The sequence below is a fragment of the Corapipo altera genome, unplaced genomic scaffold, assembly GCF_003945725.1.
Source record: "Corapipo altera isolate COAL_440 unplaced genomic scaffold, ASM394572v1 343, whole genome shotgun sequence".
In the NCBI taxonomy this organism is placed as follows: domain Eukaryota; kingdom Metazoa; phylum Chordata; class Aves; order Passeriformes; family Pipridae; genus Corapipo; species Corapipo altera.
The window spans coordinates 2,955,244-2,977,056 of NW_020884913.1; the positions used below are offsets into that span (position 1 = coordinate 2,955,244).

Here is a 21,813-nt window from a genome sequence, read left to right on the forward strand (position 1 = left end):
TGTCACCACTCGGTGGCCCCGCGGCCACAGGGGTGCTGGTGCCCGTGCCCCCCTCGCCTCAGGGGCCACTCTGCTGCCCTCAGGAGCTCCAGAGCTACATTTGTCAAAAAAGAGCTAAGTTTTTCGAAATAGAAGTTCGGGTATAAATCGGTATCGGTACTGTGGTAGAAATGGTTATACTGGCTGGGCCATGAGGTCCTGCTGCTATCCCGCGGCTTTAACCTCAGCTGACCGTGAGGTTCCCTCAGGGGAGGGCACAAGGAGCTGCCCACAGGTGCTGCGAGACTTGAAGTCTGAGGTAAAGCATTTCTGGGTTTATTCCCACCTTTCTCTGCTTGCTGAGGATGCACTAAATCCTCAGGGAAACCCAGGCTCAGTCCAGGGTCGGCCCTCGGGGCAGGATCTGGTGTGTGAGAAAACACCAGGGAGTCCAACTGTGCCACGGGAAACTCAACCTCGGCTCTGTGTAATCAAGTCCTTAACAGAGACGTGGCAACTCGCACATAAAAGGCTTCGGCGGCCGTTCCGTTCTATTTGTGAAACTTCTCCGCAGCAGTTTTACAAGGCGTGGTAAGAATGGTCCATGTGTGAAATATAGCCTTGAATTCTGATACCAGACACAGCTGTGGTGCTGGCACTCCCCCATCCCCACTGATCTTCTCATTACTAGTGATAAGAAAAATGAACTCAATGATAAATATTCAGAGGAAAACCGTATATCAAAATCAGCCGTGCTGTAAATGTGCCTTACATTATCAACACAGGGATTCCAATGTGATGCCTCAATTGTCTGGTATTAACCGTATTATGCTTAAAGAAAATATATGTATGTACATATACCCCACAAACATTCAGATAAACAAGTCTTTATTCACTATTCCCCTCTTTTTGCTTTTTCTGCTGCACCATTTATCTTTCATGTTCGTTCTGGAACGATATTTTCTTCCCTTATCTTTTTTCTTCCTTCCTTCCCCAGACATTGATGTTTTACCTGCAGGCTTTTCAGTATTTTGTTTCAACCTTAATTTTGTTACATGTTAGAAATTCATTGCTGTCACAACTTTACCTACATTGTATTTTTCTTCCCTCTAAACAAAAAGTGATATTTCTAAAATATTGTTACACATTTTATCCTGCTTGTCATGATTGTCTCTGCTTAGTATTCCAGTCTCTTTATGTTCTATTTATTATTCTATTTCTCTTCAGTCACCTGTTGCTGAATATGTCTTTCATTACTGGAAGCAGCAATGTTTGATGCACTGGCTGTTTCTGAGGACCTTACATCTAATTTCTTTGCTTATAATACCTGGGAATTCCTGGTGGCACTTCTGATATTGGGTGGTTGCCAGGCTGTTGGATTCAGAGGCCAGAGAGCAGCTGTATCCAAAATTATGGGCATCTTTAGGTCATCAGAGGTTGAGCTTGAGGTCAGTGATACCCTGTTACAAGTGACAAAAGGTATCAATATTACATTATGTGTGAGAAAGGCTCCTGAATGCTGTACAGCTGAAATTTTGTCCTTGGAAGTTGTTTGCTACCTAATTTATTCCTGTTTCCTCACAACTGTTTCCAAGTCTCTGCTGCTGCTGGTGGCTCATCCTTCTAAATTTCAAAACTGGGAGGAGGAGCCAGAGGGCAGCCTTCCAAGCAGGAGTAGGAAAGATAATTAAGCAATTAATGTCTGGCATTGGAGTTGGATCTGCTTGGGAACAGAGGAACCACGGCTGTGACTCCTGCCTGGAGTGGGACAGGACAGTGGCAGGACCTGAGCCCCCTGCAAGGGCTGACAAACAGTAGAGCTCTGGTAGCTTGAGCCTGTTCCCCTTAGTTGTCCTTTCATGTCCCTTCTGACCCAAACCATTCTGTGATTCCATAATTCATTCTGTATTTGGGGCTTCATAGAATGGATTGGTAGAAATAGCAAGTAACTTCTATTTATTTTGCACAGTTATAAGCAAGAAAATAAAGACTCCTTTTAAGAAAGACGGAAATTATTATGGTTTCTTCAGAAGAAAAATGAGCTGTAGCACGAGACTGTTGTGTCCTTGACCTTCCTGGTAATACAGACCCCTATAGATTTTACAGATGCATTTATTAAAAAATAAATAATTTAAACATTTGTCTTGTATACATATATATATATATCAGGTAACAGAAAATTGGTCATATTTAGCAAATGACAAGGTACCTACAAAACCAGTGAAAATGTGTTTTCAAATAAAGTGGTTCAAAAAAGAAGCAGGGAAACATAGTGTACCTTACTGAAATCGATAAAACTAAAAAAAAAATAAAAAAGTTTAAGATTATGGTAGTGTATCTTTTTGCTATAAAGATAAATAATATCCTAACATAATGCAAAAAAAAAAAAAAAAAGGGCAGTTTAATAAGTTTAAAATGATAAATGGAAGAAACAACCAATTCCAAACCAGGAGCGCTGTTGGAATAAACCCCTGAAACGAAAGCAGAAGTAGGTGGTAGAGGTGCTTCTATAATATGTCAGATTTTATGTCTTGAGATGGCCAATCCATTCTTGTTTTCACATCCTGTTAGTGGGATTTGCATTTGATATCCAGAAGATCAGATTTGTTTCCTGCAGATTGGAAGCACATGCCACTTGTAAATCTCCTTTTCCTGCGGCTTTTCGCAGCCTGTGTGTGCCCAGCATTCCTGTCACCCTGAACAGCTGAACTGCAGCAATTTGTGCCTCTTCACACATATATGTGAAAGTACATGCATATTTTAGAGCTTTGTGGATTTGGGTTTTTTTTTTCATTTCATAGTTAGCTGATTTTGTTGGTTGCCTGTAGTGCCCCTATAGCCACACTGAATTTTCCAGCTTGAGTCCTCCAAATTACTGTGTCTTGGCATAGGAATATTTACAAAGTAAATCCTTATTTAAAGGGGAAATAAATACCTGTATTCTCAGAGCTCAACCTAAATGAAGGTTTTGTCAACATAACTATACTGTTTTCCTCCATCTTTAAACATGTGTCTGTCTATAGTCTATAGAGATTGTTAGTAACTAACTAAACACTCCTACAGACCAGCTTATCTTCTGAGAACTTAATTTTACATGTAACTTTGGAAGGAAAGAGTAGTTCTCATTAGCTGAATGTAAACTTTTGGTCAGTCTTTTTAAAGATTGGTTACAGATTGGGGCCATCATGAAAGCCAGAGTCAGGATTTACCAGGGAGCATTGTTGTACCCCCTGGTAAGGCACTGGAGTTGGGTGTTCAGGGGCTGCTGAGAGTAACAAACCTCAGTGAGTGTCCTGGCTCCCTGCATTTCTTTACCTTGACCTTGAGCTCACGAGCACATTCCACTTCTGTGCTTACATCCACACTTTGCTTCTTGCTGTTTTCATGCTTCCAGGTTCTCCTCCTCACAATCTCTCCAGCCCCCAGACCCAGGTTTTCCATGAGAGAAGCGAGGAAGCAAAAATGCTCCAGAACTGAGAGAAACAGAAACACTTCCTGCGTGGATGGGAAGGTCCCACAGCTGTGTCACTGGGCTCCAACCCCAGATCCACTTCAGATCCCCTCACACAAATAAACTTCACTACACACTGAGTTAACCTCGTCTGCAACAGATACTGATTCATTCTTCAGTTCATATTCTATATTTTCAGTCTGATTTGATGTTAATCAACAATAATTGGCCATGGAAATTATTAGATAAGATCTTCCCTACCTATTTGGAAAACAAAAGTCAACTCCCACTTATTGTTTTCCCAGCCTCTTGTGAAGAGAGGCTACACAATATTGCAGCTGGAGAAAGGGAGCAGCTCCAGATCTGTGGATATGAAAACTTCCAGATTTGTGGATAACAGCACAGCAGGAGGCAGGGGGAATGCTGGGTGTATTTGGGATGCAGGATCATGTTGCTGTTGGGGTGGAAGCTCTCAGTTTCAGTTTGGTTTTCTGCATGTTAACGTACAGAGCTGCCCTGTTTTCATAAGTAGGGAACTGAGAAAAGAGAAAATAAACTTTGCTGTAAGGGAAGCCCTGTGCTGGAGCCCGGGGAAGGGAAGAGCACAGATCCTCCACAGCAATCCAAGTGTTCCCAAGTATTCCCATGAATGCTGGGGGGGGGGGAGAGATTGACAGAGCAGCCACTTGTGATTCTCATTCATGTGTTTGCCAGGGACTGCTTTTGTACAGAGCTGTTCAAATGTATTCCAGGAGCACAGCACTCCAGGAACGTGGCCCTCAGGGAATCTTAATGCCCCCACAATGCACAGCTTTCAGCCACAGGTTCCTTACGTGTCTTGAGTTATTGCAGAGAGCGGAGAGAGAATGCACAGGACATTTTACACCACGGAATCACCTGTCTCCTGCATTCCCACGGGGAACAATCAGTGATTAAAGTTATTAGTCAGTATTGCTGAGTAGAAATTTATGCTCAGGACTTGTCTCTTGGAGTTCTCTCGGTGATGTTTTAATATACTCTTCATGATTCTTCTACAGTGAAATTTATTTCCTGATTTTCATTTAATGATTTCTTTCTGTTTGGTGGCTTTTTAGCAGTAGTCTTTGTCTTTAGAGTCTAGGGAGTGGACTAAAAATACCAGAATTGTTTCAAAAGCATTGTGAAGAGCCTGGGCCCGTAGATTAATTTGCTCTAGAAAGGTAGGACATCTCCTAAGATGATTAAACTGTAAGGCTAGAAATGGACTAAATACACAGAAAAAAACCCCGTGTCAAATCTTGAAGTTTAAATATTTAATACATTGAAACAGAACAGGAATCATGCTCGTTCATGCTGCAGTTTCAGAGATGCAGCATGTGTGGTGCTTCCTGCAAAACGATCAGAAAACTATGAAAAAATTCAAAAAATCATTCGAAGTGAACTTTGGGAGTTTGTGCTCTCGCCAGTGAATCCCGGAAAGTGTGGAGGATACGGCAACTGAAAAACTTCTGATGCAAACTTAATGATTAAACTCAGAAAGGCAGAGATCAAAGAGGAACTGCTGGGGAGATGTGAGAATTCAGTCAGTTACAGATGTAAATAGAAGTTTCTCAACAAAAGGTCTGTTGACAGTGCAAGAATGAAATCTTCAATCACTCAAAACGAGAAATATGGGAGGATCAAAGAGCATGTCAATAGATAGTAAAACAAAACCTCAAGTGAATTAGTTAACTAATTAATTTCAGCTTTAAGTAAGGGATAAGTTTTAACAGGGACCAATTCTTTCTTTTGTGGCTTAACTAAGTATAGATTAATAAAGTGAGAATTGGGAATTTTATCATCAGCAGTTACTTAAAGGATAAGATCAGGGCAGAAACTGTTTTTCCAGTGTTTCCCAGTTAGCACAAACATATAAAATTCACACAGCAGAGCTTATCTAAGTGTTTCATATGAAAGTTAACGTTATCTGGGGTTTCATATGCCAGAGGTTGCTTCAGAAGGCTTTTACAAGAGTTTATCTTGTGTTTGGAATGCTGCTTGGGAGGATGTGATTCTGCACACTATGACCTGAATTATCCATACTCCAGAAGTAGTTTTACTGGTTGTTGCCATGACTGAGGTCGCTTTTCCCACACTAAACACATCTCCACAGAAGGAGGTGAGGAACAGCAGGAGGCAAACTGTGACCAATCCTAATCCTGGTCTTTGGAAGGAGAAATAAATCCATATGTGGCTTACTTTATGCTCTTTGTCGTGGCAGTGTAATTGATGCTGGTGCCAACATCTCTGTGTTTAAAAAATACAAGGCTTTGCTCTGAGGAAGTTCTGTCTTTACCTGCCTTGTTCCTTATGACACAGTTGGGTCACCCAAGGCCACGCCACCATTTCACCTCCCCTTCAAACCCAGACAGCTTAGTGAGGTAAATTAAGATCACTATGACTCTGCTCTCCAGACCTCTGGCAACAATCCTGAGCACGAGTGTACAGGCAAGAAATAACATTAAATTAAAGATAATTAAGCAATACATTTCATGGTGCTGACAATTTGGGAGTATGTAGGGCAGATGACTGATATAGTTTTAAATTGTTGAAATGTGACTGGCATTCCTCTGGGTTATGAATTGGCCACTAGGATACGATGAGGGACTGGTTGTAACTGCCCTGCTGCACTTACACAGCCTGTCAAGTGCTCACCAACCAGCCAAATGACAAAATCAAATTAAAAGGCTCATAGCCACTACTGTACAAGCCCCTGGAGACCCTGAATAAACAGATGGGTCTTGTGCTGAGGACCAGATGTGAACTGGCAAGGAAACAATTCCAGAGGCATCATTCCCCTTCGCTGCAAATTCCCCGTGTAGAGATGTTCAGATCTTGGGGCAACAGAGAAGAAACAGGATGCTCAAAATGAGGAGGAGTCTGATTCAGAAATATTCAAGCTCAGAGCCAATGCAAAGTAAAGGTCTTGCCTTTGTAAAGAGATGATATGTAAGATTAAATGATAATAGTTCTGATAAGGCATTAAATGGAAATGTTTATGTTTGTTGTGGGTTTTTTTAACCACTAATAGTTGAAAAAGAGGTGAGTGAATGAAGTTCCAGGAGGGATTCAGATCTAATGCTGCAGGGTAAGTGCCTGCAAGCTGCAAGGGTAAAGCAATGCATTGACAAAGACAAGCATTTTCTATCAGAATGGAAAAAAATAACATGTCCAGGACATGGACCAGGGTTGATGATGGTATGGAACAGTCCAACTGACCGACTGCATGGTCTCAAATCTGAATTTTTGGAGGCTCAAGTGGAATTGCAGTGATGAAACCACTATTTATGCAGATTGACTGCTGGTTTTGGCAGAGGTGAAACCAAATCATCACAGAAATTGTTATAATTACAAAACTAGGGAGGTTAATGTAGTCCAAGGTTTGGGTTAGTATATTTTTGGGAGTAAATTCCAAACTGCTTTATTAACAGATGTGCTTATATATTTTCAAACCAAAGTCCCACGTGCTCAGTAAATGCTTTGAGGGCTTTGCTAAAAATGTGTCCTGAAGGGATGAACCACTGGCTCAGCTGAAGTCAGTGGAAGCTTCCCAATTATTTTCATGAGGTCAGAACATCACTTTCATTGTTTAAAAGGCATCTTCATAAAGTGCATTATGACAATTATATACAAGTTAATTGTAAAAAATACTGTGCATCTGGAGGAATCTTCTGAAAAGCTGTAATTGTTTATGCACTCAGGTAGTAAAATGGCAGAAATAAATTAGATACATCTCAATCAATTTGTAATTTAAATATTTGCCTTATGCATGTTAACCATCGTGCATTTAAACACAGACAAGACTTAAATCAAACCCGCTGTGATTAATTCCTAATTCACAATGTACCCACTGCTTGCAGACGTAATCTATAAATATTAAGCTGTGACAGCTTGCCAGAACTTCTCCTGCAAGGACCTGCTGATGGAGTTTTTCTAAAGAGCCTTCATAAAAGCAGCAAACTGCGTGACCCTACAGGTGCCAGCTGCAGCAGTTGTTTCCCCAGCTCCCCCAATAAGATTTGTTGAAACTCTCTGTATCACAACGTCTTTATCGGTAATGGATCCCTCCCTTAATTTGCACTGATGCATTTGGAATGTCAGCTTCCAAAACAAGGCACATGGGAGGCATTTAAAGTAGATTTTATGAAAGGGAAATGAACAAAGAGCATGTCAGGTTCCATTTTGATTTGCATGACAAACCCAGCACGCAGTGTTCTGGTGGGTCGGGCTGGGCTCGCCTGCCACTCACGGCGTTTGTCACTTTGCTATGAGCACTTCTGACAGTCCGTTATGTTAATTGTTCTAAGGATTGTTTTCCTGGGGGAAGAAAGGGAAAGGCATTTTTAGTTTTGTTCTCCTTCCATCTACAGGAAAGGAGGGACATCTGAAGGAATGGAAAACGTTTTCAAGCGGGTTTTGATCTATTTTTTTTTTTTGGTAAATAATCCTGCGAGGTCATCAACGAAGTTTGGTATTTTAAATCTTATTGTTACTTGCTCTGTGTGTTTTTGAGTGGGAAGTACTAGGCCCCTAAACTAGAAACTTGGGGAGTCTATTGTTTTGGTGCACACCACTCTTTGATCCTTTGAGTCCCATAGTGATGGGTCCTGCAGAGTGGTTTGTGCTGTGCCTATGTGCTGCTGTGGGATGATATTGTGGTGCTTTGACAAGTGCTAGCAAGAAATTTAATGCCCTCTGAGGGCTTGTGGGACACCCATTGTTATTGGTATGTGGGGGACTCCCATGTGTCAGACCTGTTGGGGGATCTGTGCATGGACTGAATTCGGGAGGCACAATTCAAGGTGGAGGTTGCTGTGGCCCCTGAGGGTGCACACACTTCTCTACCACCTAAAACAGTCAGGGATTGTTTGGTGGTGGGTTTTGAGTTTCAGAGTTCCTGACTGAGTGCAGGTTGATCACAGAACAAGATTTTCAGACTGGCAAAATGAGCAACCATAAAGTTTCAGAAGGCTGTTGTTTATGTTGGTGTCTCTCTTCTGCAGTTACTGCTGATTTGCAGCCCAAGCAGAGCTGAGTGGTTGAAGAGTGAGGAGAGAAAGAAGATAGAAATAGAATTTTCCAGAGGTTTACAGGTAATCACTGACATTTACCTTTTAAGTTCTGAACTCCTACACTGCATGTGGTGTTCTCATTTACATGTTGTGATCTAAGTGCACCATGACAGATTAGCTCTAAATACAGAATGCTTTTATAGTATAAAATCATGCCATCAGATGCAGAGATACTCAAATGAAGTTAATCCAGTGTAGTAATTCCAATCACATTCTTGCTCAGTGATTCAGTGTGCTAATGCTGCTTTTCCTCCCCAGTGTTGTCCTCCTTAAGGGCTGTTTCATTAAAGTCTTTGGATCTGTACAAGAATCAGTTTGAACTGGTGCATCTCAAAATGTCAGCCCCAATATAATTAATAACTTACTGTTGATTATGAATAACACTCTTTCACCAACACTTTGAGCAGGATTGTTGTGCTGATTTACTGAAAGCTGAGCTCCATGGGAGGTGAACTCACTGAAATGTAGGTCCCAAGAGCCTGAAGGCTTTGGCTCACTGGTGGGGGTGGCTGTGCTGGGACAGCTGTGCTGACCCTGCTCTGACCCAGAGCCTTTGGCAGCTGAGTAGGACAAGGGAGTCTCCAGGGGGGACAGTCTCCATCAGGAACTTGTTCTTGTGGGGTAAGGGGTCCCTTGGCATGAGACAGCTGCAGTGCAGAGCTGCCTCAGCCACCAAGCCCCCAATGCAGCACCAGACTGTAGTTCTTGGTCTTGTGACTGGATGGTGCTTCTCCATTTCCTGGTAGCTTTTCTGTCTGGTCACTTCTTGGAAAATCATGTCACTATTTCCTGTCAAAAAGAAAAGTTGCTGAACCTCTCCCACTATGGATTCATTTGGGGTTTTTTTAATTGGTGCCCAATATTGAGAAAAACCACCACAAGTCCAAGTCACAGCAGGTGAAAAAAAACTACCACTGTTCTTGACAGTTCTTGCAAAGTGCTTTGTCTTATGTGTGTTTTTAACAAAGTCACTTGCTCAGGTTCTTGCTCTGTACTTGGCAACATCTGTTAAACATTTTAACTGTAATAAAAGGGAAAAATTCCCCCCAGGTTTTTTTGGCTATTATATATGAAAAATGCTGTGCCAGAAGCCCTCTTGCCCTTAGTCCTTGTAGGTGGTTTTTCAGTGACAAGCTCCTGCCTTTCCCCCAGGAGGGAGCAATGGTTGAGACAGGGCAGAGGTTTGGAGGTGGGGCTGGTTCCATCTCTGACCAGCTCAGTGCCAGCAGTGACAACTCAATGCACAAGCAGCAGGTACTGTGGATAATATGCATTTAAAGCAGCTCTCAATAAATTGTCTCCCATCTCACTTTTTTTTCATTTCCTAGGGTGTTCCTCATTTAAGAAACTGAAATTTCCTGTTGCCTGGTTTTATTGTTACTTTTCTCAGAATCACAGACTCGTAGAATGGTTTGGGTTGGAAGGGACCTTAAAGCTCATCTCATTCCAACCCCCTGCCATGGGCAGGGGCACCTTCCACTAGCCCAGGTTGCTCCAAGCCCCGTCCAAACTGGCCTGGAACACTTCCAGGGATGGGGCAGCCACAGCTTCTCTGGGCAACCTGTGCCAGGGCCTCACCACCCTCACAATCAAGAAGTTTTTCCTAAAAATTTGGAAGGTGGAAAGAAGGAAGGTGCCATGTGGGAGGGGAAGAGCCATTTGTCCTGGAGGAATCCCACCACAGTCTCTTCTCACAGGAGAGAAGCTCCAGACCCCTCATCATCTTTATGGCCTCTGATGGACCCTCTCCAGTAGCTCCTCAGCTTTCTTGTACCGAGGAGCCCAGAGCTGGACCCAGCATTCCAGATGTGGCCTCATCAGGGCTGAGCAGAGGGGGAGCATCACCTCCCTCAACCTGCTGGCCACACTCCTCCCTCACTGGATTGCAGCTTGAGCCCTCACTGGGGTACTTGTGCTTTGTCTCTGCACGTCCCAGGCTTGGCTTTGCCATTTCTCCTCCTCTGGGAGCTGGGCTTGTTTAGTCTGCAGAAGAGAAGACTGAGAGGGGATCTCATCAATGCATATAAATATCAAGTCAGGTGTCAGAGGATGGTGCCAGACTCTTTCCGTGGTGCCCAGCAACAGGACGAGGAACAATGACCATAAAGAAGTTTCACCTCAGCGTGAAGACAAACTTCTTTCCACGGAGGGTGGCAGAGCCCTGGAACAGCTGCCTAGGGCGGGCGTGGAGTGTCCCTCTCTGGAGACATTCCAAACTCACCTGCTCCAGGCGACTCTGCCCTGGCAGGGGGGTGGGACTGGCTGATCTGCAGGAGTCGCTGCCAACCCGAAGGATTCTCCGGCTCCGTGACAGCGGGTGCTGCGCGGCCCCTCCAGCCGGGCAGGGGGCGGCAGAGCGGCCGCGGGGCGGGGCGGGCGGAAGCGGCGGCGCCTCGGGCCGGGCCGGGTCTGTGCCGGGTCTGTGCCGGGTCTGTGTGGGGACGCTCCGGAGCGCCGCGGCCATGGCGGAGCGCATCGAGCAGCGGCTGGAGGACCGAGTGCCGGAGCTGGAGCAGCTGGAGCGGGTCGGGCTGTTCACTCGCGCGGAGATCCGGTGAGCGGGGCCGGGGCCGGGCGGGCGCACGTGGGGCGGCCGGGAGCGCTCCCATCGCTCACCTCCCGATCCCCGCAGGGCCGTCCTGAGGAAAGCCTCGGCTCTGGAGTACAAGATACAGCGGAGAGCGCTGCGGAAGGAGGATTTCATTAATTACATCCAGGTAGGCTTTACCGAGCAGCAGAGCGGGCCGTCCCTCGCTGCACATCCAGCTCAGAACTGAGGAGTGTTGTCGTGCCCTAAGTGCCCTCACCTCGCCTGGTCCCTGGTGCTCACCTGAGGGCGGCTTGTCGGCAGCAGAGCAGGAAGCATAGCCAGGAGTTGGTGCCTGAGGTTGGGATGAGGCCTCTCTTGTTGTGACCTTTTCCTGTGGTTTCTTGTCTCTCCAGGGATGTGGAGCCTCCAGTTCCCTGATACGCTGTGCACATTGTAGTTAACTGGAATTAATAAGTTGGAGATAAGGAAAAAGCTCCTAAAAGGGTGGTTGGGCACTGAACAGGCTGTCCAGGGCAGTGGTGACGGCCCCGAGGCTGCCAGAGCTCCAGGAGGGTTTGGACCATGCTCTCAGGGACAGGGTGGGATTGTTGGGGTGTCCTGGACAGGGCCAGCAGTTGGACTTCAATGATTCTTGTGGGTCTCTTCCAACTCCGGATATTTTACAGTGTTAATTTTTTTGTGGCTAAACAAACTTCTAATTACAAGTTTGGCTTGTGCATCACAATTCTAGGAATATGGGTTGCCAACAGCTCAAGTCTGAAATGTCACATGCAGTAGAAATCTTTAATATTTATTTCATCCAGTTTTAGAAATGTCGTGACCCAGTCAAAAAATTATTGCTTAGGTTTTCCTGTTTGTAATGTTTATTGTCCACCTGTCCATCAGCTCTAACAAACTTTATCTGGATTTTTTTGCCTTGCTGTTGGATGTCTCTTCATTTGCTTTTAAATGTTATTTTTCTTTCCATTCTAGTATGAAATTAATCTGCTGGAACTGATCAAGAAAAGACGAGCAGTAAGTCCGTCAGTTATTAAGAGTGCAAAATACTCTATGCAAAATACATTTTCTACTGCAATAAAATTGATATTTTTTCCCTCCCAGCGCATTGGATACTCGTTTAAGAAGGAGGAAATCGAGCACTCTATTCTGCACCGAGTGCACAGCCTGTTCAACAGAGCTACAGGAAAATGGAAAGTAAGTTTATTTGAGTTTTGGGGGGTTTTTTCTGCATGCCAGGTTGCTGTACCAAGGGTGTGTTGTCTGCTTGTCAATGTACAAGTGATTTTGTACCTTGTGAGGTTGATTCTCTTCCTCTTTTCATTTCCAACAGGATGATGTCCAACTCTGGCTTTCACATGTTGCATTTTGCAAGCAGTGGGTGAGTTTTCAAATGCTTGATCTTACCTGAGCTGAGATAATGGATTGGTGTTTATTCAGGCATCTGGAACTTGAATTCAAGATAGGGGTACAAACTTTACTGCCACATGCTGTAATACCAAAATAATTTTGATAATATTGTTGGATCTGCCTGGGATTTTCACTGATGTGTGTGTTCCATTCAGTACCAGAGTGGGTAAAACAAAACCGCTTCTTTTACAGAATGCAAAACATCAACTCAGTAAGGTGTTTTCTACCATGTTGGCCATTCATTCCAATAAACCAGGTAAGTAAAACAGTGGTGAGTGCTGCATAAATGCCTCAGTGTAGATTGTGTGGTGTTGGTTAAAGTTCTTGTAGATCTCAGTTCAAGCTATTGGGGTGAAGGTCCCCACTCTCTTTTCTTTGCCTTGCTGCTGCTTCAGAGAGATGGGCTCTGATAGGGCTGTGCTGAATAAGGTGTGGGCAGACTGGGAAGTAAGTAGATATATCAGAGGTGGGAGATGTTGAATGCTCAAGACCTCCTTTCTAGCTTTGGAAGACATCATTAGCTCTGTAGCTAAAACCAGATTAAACTCCCTGGATCTGCCTAGCTGCTTAGATCCGTCCTTCAGCTCGGTTTTACGTGGGAGATAATCAGTTTTGTTCCAATGCTGAGCTCATTCTGAGAGATTAAATTAATGAATTTGTATCACCTTTTGCAGCACTGTGGATTATGGCAGCAAAGTGGGAAATGGAGACACGACTCTCATCAGAAAGTGCCAGGCACTTGTTCCTTCGTGCTTTGCGCTTCCATCCAGAGTGCCCAAAACTTTATCAAGAGGTGAGATCCTGGTTGTCTTCTACAACCAGTTATTTGATCCATCAGAGCAAATCAGTTCAGCATATGTCTCAGGAAAAAAACTTGCTTCCCCCTCTCAGCAGGAAAATGTCAAAAATATTAAAAAAACACATCCCAAAATTCCCTTCTAAGGTGTTGTTAAGTTCTGCTTGGACATATTTCTCAGGATCAGTCTGGCATCCCCAGCCTTTGTTGGAGAAGTTGGGCAAGTTAAGGTTTAAAGAATGACTAAGAAATGATCATTGCTGCATGTGGGAAATGTCTGGATAAATACTAGGGCATATAGTTATGTGCACAAGCTTTTAAAAACCAAGGCTCTTGGACGTGGGTGGGATGTGGGAAAGCCCTGATTTGTAGCTCCTCAGAGCTTGTTTTGCCTCATTTGTGGGCTTAGATTTTGATGACTTAACCCCCACAGCCATTTCATTGTGTTGTCACTCTTGCAGTATTTCAGGATGGAGCTGATGCACGCTGAGAAACAGAGGAAGGAGAAGAAAGAATTTGAAAAAGCAAAGATGGACTTGGTAGGTCAGCTGAACTTAAGAGAGATTGTCTGCTTGTGCATCACCCATCTGAGTGCACAGTTTCATGGGGTCTGGATTAATGGTTTGTTTGACAACTGCTTAGAGAAAGTTTTTGTTCATATGCTGTGCCTGTGTGGAGCTTTTCAAGTGTTTGCTGATGCTCAGCTCAAATACTTCATACACTGATTTTTGTTTGCAATTGTAAAATCTTTTTATTACATTCCCCAGTCTGAAAATTAATAGTAATTTCTGGAAAGGAGTAGTTAAACTTACTGTCTTTCATTTCTTTATAGTTGACTTGTGCAAGTTACATAAAAATAGATTTAGATGAAGGAAAACATTGATATATTCTGATTTTTTTTTCCCTGCTTGCAAAAATGATAGCTGGGAAAGGAAAATAATTTTTTCAACGATATGTTTGATATTGCAGGGGGAATTCAATTACTCTGAAGAGATTCTCAATGGGGAAATGGCTCGAATAGTCTACAGGGATGCAACTCAGAAAATTAAAGGTGATTTAATATTTCTTGTACTTATTGAATAAGAAAATTGTCACCCTTAACCCAGCTCTGCAGTAGGTAATACTGATAGACTTAGCTCCAATGCACACAACTAAGACACATTTTCAAATACACCATTTCTTCAGTAGAACCTTCATAATGCCAGAGAAAAAACTAGTAGTGCTCATAGTTCTGATTTCATGTCTTTCCTGCAGGCTGACACCTCTTCCAGCACAACAGCTTTTGGGCTGAAGTGACAGTGCTGGGCTTCCAGTCTCAAAACTTGATTGTTTAAAAAAATAAATAAATAAATAAAAATGCAAAGTGTGCAACTGACGTGATATATTGAGGAATTCTTTAACAAATACTCCATTTGATTGGGTTTTTGTCTCTTGAAATGTAGGTGTTGAGTTCCAGCTGGCTGTGCTCTCCATTGCAAAGCTCTTTGACTTCACCCAAGATTTGCAAAAAGAAATCCTTGAAAAGTGAGTTGTGGCTTTGTGTTGTGTTTTTATTTTGTTCTAGTTTAGGTTTTAAGAACCATGTTCTCATAACTTCTGTAATTTATAGTGGGTTGACAGGACTTTAAGCACTAAAGGCTGTTCCTGTAGGGAATTAAAATTAAGGAATTAGTGTTCGGATGAGGCAAGTGTGTTCTTTAGAAAAGGATGCTCGTATCTTAACTTCAGAAAGGGCTTTAAAAAGCTGCTCAGAAAAATTCAGATATAAAATAGTTGTCACTGAATAATTACTGCACTTAGTTTCTGTAAATTCACTGCAGGAACTGTGGGTTTTCCTCGTGTACTTTTGTGGCATTTTTGCATCTTTTATTTCTTTAGTTGTTCCTCTTGAAAGAAAGATTTCTCCTGACAGTTTCCTGCCTAGTTCATGTTATTTCTGGAGAATATCCATATTAAATATTGAAAAAAAAAAAAGCTAATATTTTGTCTTTCTCTTGTGGAAAGTAAAATATTTTTTTCTCTGGCATTCGGTTATTTAGCAAGTAAGTGTATATTTATACTTACATAATATAACAACCAAACAAATACCACAGCTTATATAACAACCCTTCTAAACGTACCCGGGGCTGCAGGATGGTGGCTGTGGGCTGTTACAGACATGCTGTGTTCAGTTTGCAGGCCAATTATGCTGATGATCCCCTGACCTGGGACTACATGGCCCGTCGTGAGCTGGATTTGGGGTCCCTGAAGGCCCCAGGACATCCCCCAAAGCAGAGCAAAGTGGCAGAAATGGCCCAGAGGGAGGAACGGTGCTGTGCAGTCTTTGATGAGGCTGTGGGAGCTCTGCCAACAGGTGAACTGCCCTGCCTGCATTTAACAGCTTTTCCTGGTACTTGAAAATCTGGAAGGTGATGGCAGGCTCTGCCATACCTGAGAGAAGGAGAGCAGTTTTTACAAGCTGCCTTTTGGGCATCTATTCTATGTGTTTTTTGGGTTATTTTCCAAAGCATTTATGCTCTCGAAGGAGCTGCTTAACTGGAAATGTGAATATATTGCTGCTTAGCTCTGAGTCAGCAATGGTTTTGAGTAGCCAGAGTGGATATCCAACTCCCAACATCTGGCACTGTCCTTACTTTGAACATTCCTTGTGAAGCCTCAGCTGAACCAAGAGCTGGATGCTCTTTACAAAGATTTGCTGTCTGCAGCTCGTGGTGGGAAGCCATTTTAAAATGTTAATGTTATAAATCTAGGGCCTCTTTTATAATACAACATTTTAAAACAAAGTTGGCATTAACACTGTGCTTGGATTCTTTGTATTTCTTAAATATTTGTGCTTACTCTTGTGATTCTGTAAAGTGTGATATTATGCCTTGGCTTCTACAGAGGACATGTGGAAGTGCTACATCACTTTTTGCTTAGAGAGATACAACAGGAAAACCAACAGTGAAGAATTAAAGCAAAAGGTAAAAGCTTATTAGGAAATCATACAAACAAATCATCCCTGTTGTTATTGACTTCTGTAATCCAGAAGCAAGACAAGAAGCAAATATATTATGACATTTTATCAGAAATATCTACCTGTGGCTATCACTAAGAACCATTTAGTCTCCATCTGGGGGGATCACTTTTACTGTCAGGCTCTCAGATGGCCTGCCTGAACATGAATAGCCTGGGCATAAACCAGCCTTGTCAGTACAGTGACCTCTTTGGATGAGAGCTAAGACTGCAAACTTGTTAATCATAGAATGGTTTGGGTTGGAGGGGACCTTAAATGTTCACTGACAGTCCTTCAAACCTGTGCTTATTCGAAGAAAAGGATGAATTAAAATGATTCTTGCAAATAAGTCTGAGCAAAGTTTGGTGCTGGCACGTGGGCAGTTCAGTTGTGCATCTGTGCTTGGGTATGACTGAATTAACTAATTAGCCTGTGCAGTTTGATTCTCTTGTAGTAGAGCACAAGAACACTGCAATGTTGTTCTTTGCTCCTAAAGGAAGAGAAGTAATTCAAATGCTCAGATTTCCCCTTTATCTTGGAATGTCTGCAGGTACCTAAAGCATTAGATATGTAATGTATAATTAGATATTCAGTAGACAATCCACTGGGCTTCTTGAAATGATGGAATCTGGTATATACAGGAATAATGCTTGGGTTTTTTCTCTCTCTTGGTTCTAGAGGCTGGAGAGGACACTGAGTGTGTTTAACAAAGCCCATGAGTCTAATTTGCTGCCAGAAGCTCTCTATAAGCAGTGGGTAAGAGCTGACACATAGAATAGACTGGGGGGCTTTCCTGCCTTGGTTGTGTGCCTGTCTTTGCATTTTGAGGAGACACTGATGGGCAATTTGGTTCAAAGCCTTGCTTTTTAACAAGGTGTTCCAAGTCTCTCGTGCTGATGAGCTGTATCTGCTGGGTTTCAGCTTCAGCTGTTGCTGGAGTCCAACCTCTCTGAGAAGGCTGTGGAGGTGGCAGAAGCTGCAACCAGGCGCTTCAGCCTGTCCGTGGGCACGTGGCAGATGAGGCTGCAGGTGCTGATCCAGCTGAAGAGGGAAGATGTGACACAGTGTTTTGAAGAAGCCCTTAAACACGTGAAATCCCAGGTCTGTGCTGCTTTATGGACTTACATGACATGGGTCAGAAACCTCTGATCTTGGTTGCTTGGGGTTTTTTACCTTTACAAGGCATTCAAAGTCCCTAACAATTTTTAAGGTCAGATATATGAACTCAAAATTTCACATGCACATCGCGTTGCCAAGTATTAGGAAATTGTAAATTCACTTCAAAGTCACAGTTTTAAAGTCTGAATGCTCACAGGTGACATTTTGCACACTCTCCTAGCAGTGAGCTGGTATTCTTTGTGTCTTACTTGAAAAATGTGCTTCCTTTCATTCGCTGTCCTGACACATTGTATGGGTGGTATTTCAAACCTTGAGTTAGATGTGTGTTCTCCTACTGCTCCATTTCAAACCCTGGGCACAAGGAGTGAGGAGATGAAACAGGAAGGTGACTATTTCTTTACTTCTTGTTCTTGGAAGTTACCTTTGTACTGCAGTGCTCAGTGGTGCAGAACAATTTGTCTCATCCCTGGCAACGCAGCTGTCCAGCTAAAGAAGTATTGGGAAGGAAATGAGAAGTGATTTCAGGGTGCAGCCCAAAGTTGTCTTTCCAAGAGCTGTGCCTAAAGGACATTTTTACAGCAGCTAATACAGAACCTGGAGGATGTGTTGCTGTCTGTAAGTCAGTCACTGTATTTTAGGCATTTGATGTATCTGCTCACCCTGTAGGGCACTTTGGCACTGTGGACCCTCTGGGTGGAATGGAGCGAAGGAGCAAAGAGCAAGGAGGACACAGAAGCTCTCTACCAGGTACTGGGCTAATCAAAATCTACTTTTATGCCTGTGTAAATAAATGGGAACAATGTCTGTGAATGGAACATGTAACAAATGCTTTATACAGCAGTTCTGTCATGGATGTGTTGATATCAAAGAATTTCAAGCAAAATTGTGTGTGTTATCAAAAATCAGTTGGACACAGGCTTATAGGCACAAATGTCATTCCCATTCTTCTGAAACAGAGATGTTTGTAAGCACAACCAGTGATGTAGTATTACTTTTTGGTCTAGAATTTTTGCTCTGTTTCAGACACCTATCTGAACACAGAAGAGAGAATTTTACAGTCTGTGTGAAAACATCAGTTTTGTTATAGAAAACTCAAAATCAGAACTGGGACTTTAATCTCACTATAAATTTCCTCAATATCTTAGGGCAAAACATTTCCTCTTTGCCTGGCATGTTGGGTAGTGGGTTTTTTTCCCCTTTTACAATATGAAACATGTATTTCAGATGGAAGTTTTTAATTCAGCTGTTTGTAGAGTATTGTGAAACCCTCTGCATGAAGGGTGTTAAGGAAATGCAGTTGCCAGCTGTGTGGATTATTGGAGGAGAAATGTATTTTAGACTTAGGAGATCTGCTTTATTTCAGATGCCTGATGAGGGAGAAGGTACTGTTTAGTTTTGTCTCCCTTCTTGCCTTTTGATTGTAGGTATGTGATGGTTTTATTTTTTGTTTTGTGTTTTTCTTCCCTTTAAACTTGCAGAGATCCTTACGTGCCACAACTCCTGCTGAATCTGTGACTATGAAAGAAATGTATCTCGACTGGACTTACAGAAGTGGTGGTTATAAGAAAGTTAAAAAAGTCTTTACCAGGTAACAAATAAAACCTTCAAACCAGACTGTTCTAGGGTGTATGTTAAAAGACTTGAAGTCTAAAGTTACTTGTTTTATTTCAGCCTGTGCGAAAATCGTCCCTTCTCACTTGACTTCTTCAGGAAGATGATCCAAATAGAAAAGGAGCAAGTAAGTTGTTGAATATCCAATTAGTGCCTTGTATTTGTAAAATACACTTCTAACTTTGGATCTAAATAGGAAACAGAATGGTGTTGTCAGTCTGTGATCAGTTCGTGTTTGTCTTCACGAGTTGATTCCCAGGATGTGATACAAACCCAGTTCCATGGTAACTAATCTGGGGCAGTGTGTGTGTGTGCATGTAATTGCCATGACTCTCTTCCTTTGTAAGAATCTAATCAAGCTGCAGATTCACTTCTGTACAAAATAAATGGCCTTTTAATACCTTCCTTTGTTAGGAATCCTGCAAAATGCTTCATCTGAGAGAATACTATGAACGTGCCTTGAGGGAGTTTGGTTCAACAGATACTGGTAAGGGGATTCTATTATTTATTTATTCATTCATTCATTCATTCAGTGCTGCCTCTCATTTCCATCCATTTCAAAAGGTAGCTGCTTGTTTTGCCCTTGTGCTTGCTGTCATGCAGGGCAGAGCTTATTTCTTCTGTGCTATGAAGTGTAGGACACTGCAGTGACCCTCTGCTGTCAGCCCAGGGTCACGGGCACTGGGATGGCTTCAGCACCACTGGGAGCAAATCAGGTTTTGACACTGGCATTGTTGCATTATTTCTTAAGACATCAGTGTTCCAGCTGGGAATAGAACCCAGGGTTTTGCTCCTTAAGGTGCAGGACACTGTAGTTTCATGAAATAAGCCTTATTGCATTAACATCAAAGACACTTAAAAGGAGTTTCTAGTTAGGTTTGTTTGTTAAGTAATATCCAGTTAAAATATAAACAGAACTTCTATTTTTCTTTCAAAGATCTCTGGCTGGATTATGTCAAGGAGGAGCTCAGTCATCCCCAAGGCAAACCAGAAAACTGTGGGAGCATTCACTGGCGAGCTATGAAGATGCTGCAGGGAGACCTGGTGGAAGATTTTGTTTCCAAATACACTTTATTGCAAACTGGACATTTATGAAAAACTATAGTATTACACATTACTGTTGTAATGTGACAGTACTGTTGTAATGTGACAGTGCATTTTTTTAACTTCTTTGTACAGAGGTAAATATGTTCCTGGATCTTATTAAAGTTTACCTTCTTTACATTCTGTGTGACAAAAAAAGAATCATCTGTTCCACTGCAGTTGTTTCTAGTGTTGCTTTTGCCAGGGGCAGGTTCAAGTGCACAATTAGAGAAAGCAAAAGCATCTCTGAGGGTGTTCTCATTGAGACTTCTGAGAGCAAATTCTTCATCCTGCCTAAACATTCAGATAGTTATAATGCATCAGCTTTTACAACTTTGGAAAGTGAATATTACAGCATCTAAATGCAAAAAACCCCAAACCAAACCCCACAGAAACTACTATACCTGTGGGTGATCTCTGTATTTTACCAAGTTGAATAATTAAAAGTGGAACACTTTTCATTAGGTAATCAGAAATCAGTAAAAATACAGTATTTATTGTTTCCTAGCTTCAAAGTCATCTGTAATCTTTACAGCAAAACCAGAAACAGCTTCTGCAGTCCCTTTGCATTGGTGTTTGCATCCTGAGAGTGACTGAAAGGTAGAGGGGAGCTGAGATCTGTTAGCACTGTCCCTGAGGTGAGAGCAGAAGGTTCTGATCTACACTTCAACTTTCTGTCCACAGTGCCTGAAAAACGGGTACTGGCTTTTTGAACTGTTGTTCTTGGCTGTTTAGAGAGCCACGTTTTCCCATGTCAAAGCCAATAAATCAGCATAAATTCTATCCTTGGATCAGTACGGAAACATAAGGAAAGTAGAGGAATGTAGAGCAATAGTTCCTTCATGTAATTTCCCAGTGACTGAAGAGTGACATAATGACAATACAGGGAAATACTACTTCAAGATTTTTCACTCAAATAGAAGCTGCAGCTTTCTCAAGCAACGAATTCCACTAACTTTTGACTAGCTAGAAAAGTTTGGAGCAGCAGCAGCTTGTTAAAATTGCTCTTTCTGTGGCCAGATCTGAAGGACATCCTGCTTTGTCTTTCTCAGGATTTTAGCCAGGCCATCCCCTATGCCCCCATTAGTTCCCTGCCATCTCACGTCTGACCTGGAGATTTCCTTACTGACAATCACTTACACCCTCTCTGCCCTTACTCTGTTACTCCTGAATCACTTCTTGCTCCTTCACTTGCACAACTAAAAGCTTTTAAGTGCAAAAGGTTTTAAGCTTTTTTGTTTTAAGTCCAGCAAAGCCGGTAACTCCACCATTTCAGAAAGTGGGCCCGTTTTCTTCACCTATTCTGGTTCCTCACAGAATTTTGCCACTCACGGCAGTTCCTGCAGCACCTCCCAGGGATACACGTTCCCTGAAAGCTCATTTGCCTGACACCTGCCACAGCTGTTCAGCCCAGGTGCTTCCCATCTCTTCATGCTTTATCTGAGCATGCTGCCAGCGCCAGAGGGAGTTGGTTTGTCACAGAGCTTGGGGAGGTATTGAGACTTTATTTCCAGCTTCATGAGCATAAAGGTATTTTCTCCCAGCTCTTAGGTCTGTTACTTCTGGACGCAGTCTCCACTCTGTGGTGGTGGTGGGTCATGGATTGGACTGGATGCCCTCAGGGGCTGGAGCGCGAGCAGCGCCCCCCTCAGTTCCAGCCTCACGCCCGGAGCCGCACCCGGTTCCTCGGGCACAGCCGCGGGGCCCGCCGAGTTGGCGGTGCCCTGAGGG

The 21,813-nt window shown here is 42.9% G+C and overlaps 3 protein-coding genes across 3 annotated transcripts in view; 2 read left to right on the forward strand and 1 right to left on the reverse strand.

The window, feature by feature from the left end:
* Positions 1–8,553: 8,553 nt before the first annotated feature.
* LOC113952423 (taperin-like) lies at positions 8,554–11,021 on the reverse strand. Its single transcript, XM_027654498.1, has 2 exons — positions 10,742–11,021; positions 8,554–9,309 (listed from the first exon to the last, which is right to left on the reverse strand). The coding sequence occupies exons 1-2, from the start codon at positions 10,994–10,996 to the stop codon at positions 9,295–9,297; spliced, it is 270 nt and encodes an 89-aa protein (XP_027510299.1). The 5' UTR covers positions 10,997–11,021; the 3' UTR covers positions 8,554–9,294.
* Positions 10,912–20,223, forward strand: UTP6 (UTP6, small subunit processome component). The gene is made up of 19 exons (XM_027654488.1): positions 10,912–11,074; positions 11,153–11,237; positions 12,044–12,085; positions 12,173–12,265; positions 12,402–12,449; positions 12,671–12,734; positions 13,153–13,271; positions 13,736–13,813; positions 14,244–14,325; positions 14,717–14,798; positions 15,446–15,627; positions 16,158–16,237; positions 16,948–17,025; positions 17,191–17,370; positions 18,055–18,135; positions 18,867–18,976; positions 19,060–19,126; positions 19,414–19,486; positions 19,937–20,223. Exons 1-19 carry the CDS (start codon positions 10,983–10,985, stop codon positions 20,092–20,094), a joined length of 1,794 nt encoding a protein of 597 aa, XP_027510289.1. The 5' UTR covers positions 10,912–10,982; the 3' UTR covers positions 20,095–20,223.
* Positions 20,224–21,476: 1,253 nt separating this feature from the next.
* Positions 21,477–21,813, forward strand: part of COPRS (coordinator of PRMT5 and differentiation stimulator) — a 137,906-nt gene continuing 137,569 nt past the window's right edge. The window contains exon 1 of the mRNA XM_027654493.1: positions 21,477–21,612. Within this exon, the coding sequence (XP_027510294.1) occupies positions 21,601–21,612 (12 nt within the window). The 5' untranslated portion in view covers positions 21,477–21,600. The remainder of the gene's footprint in view (positions 21,613–21,813) is intronic.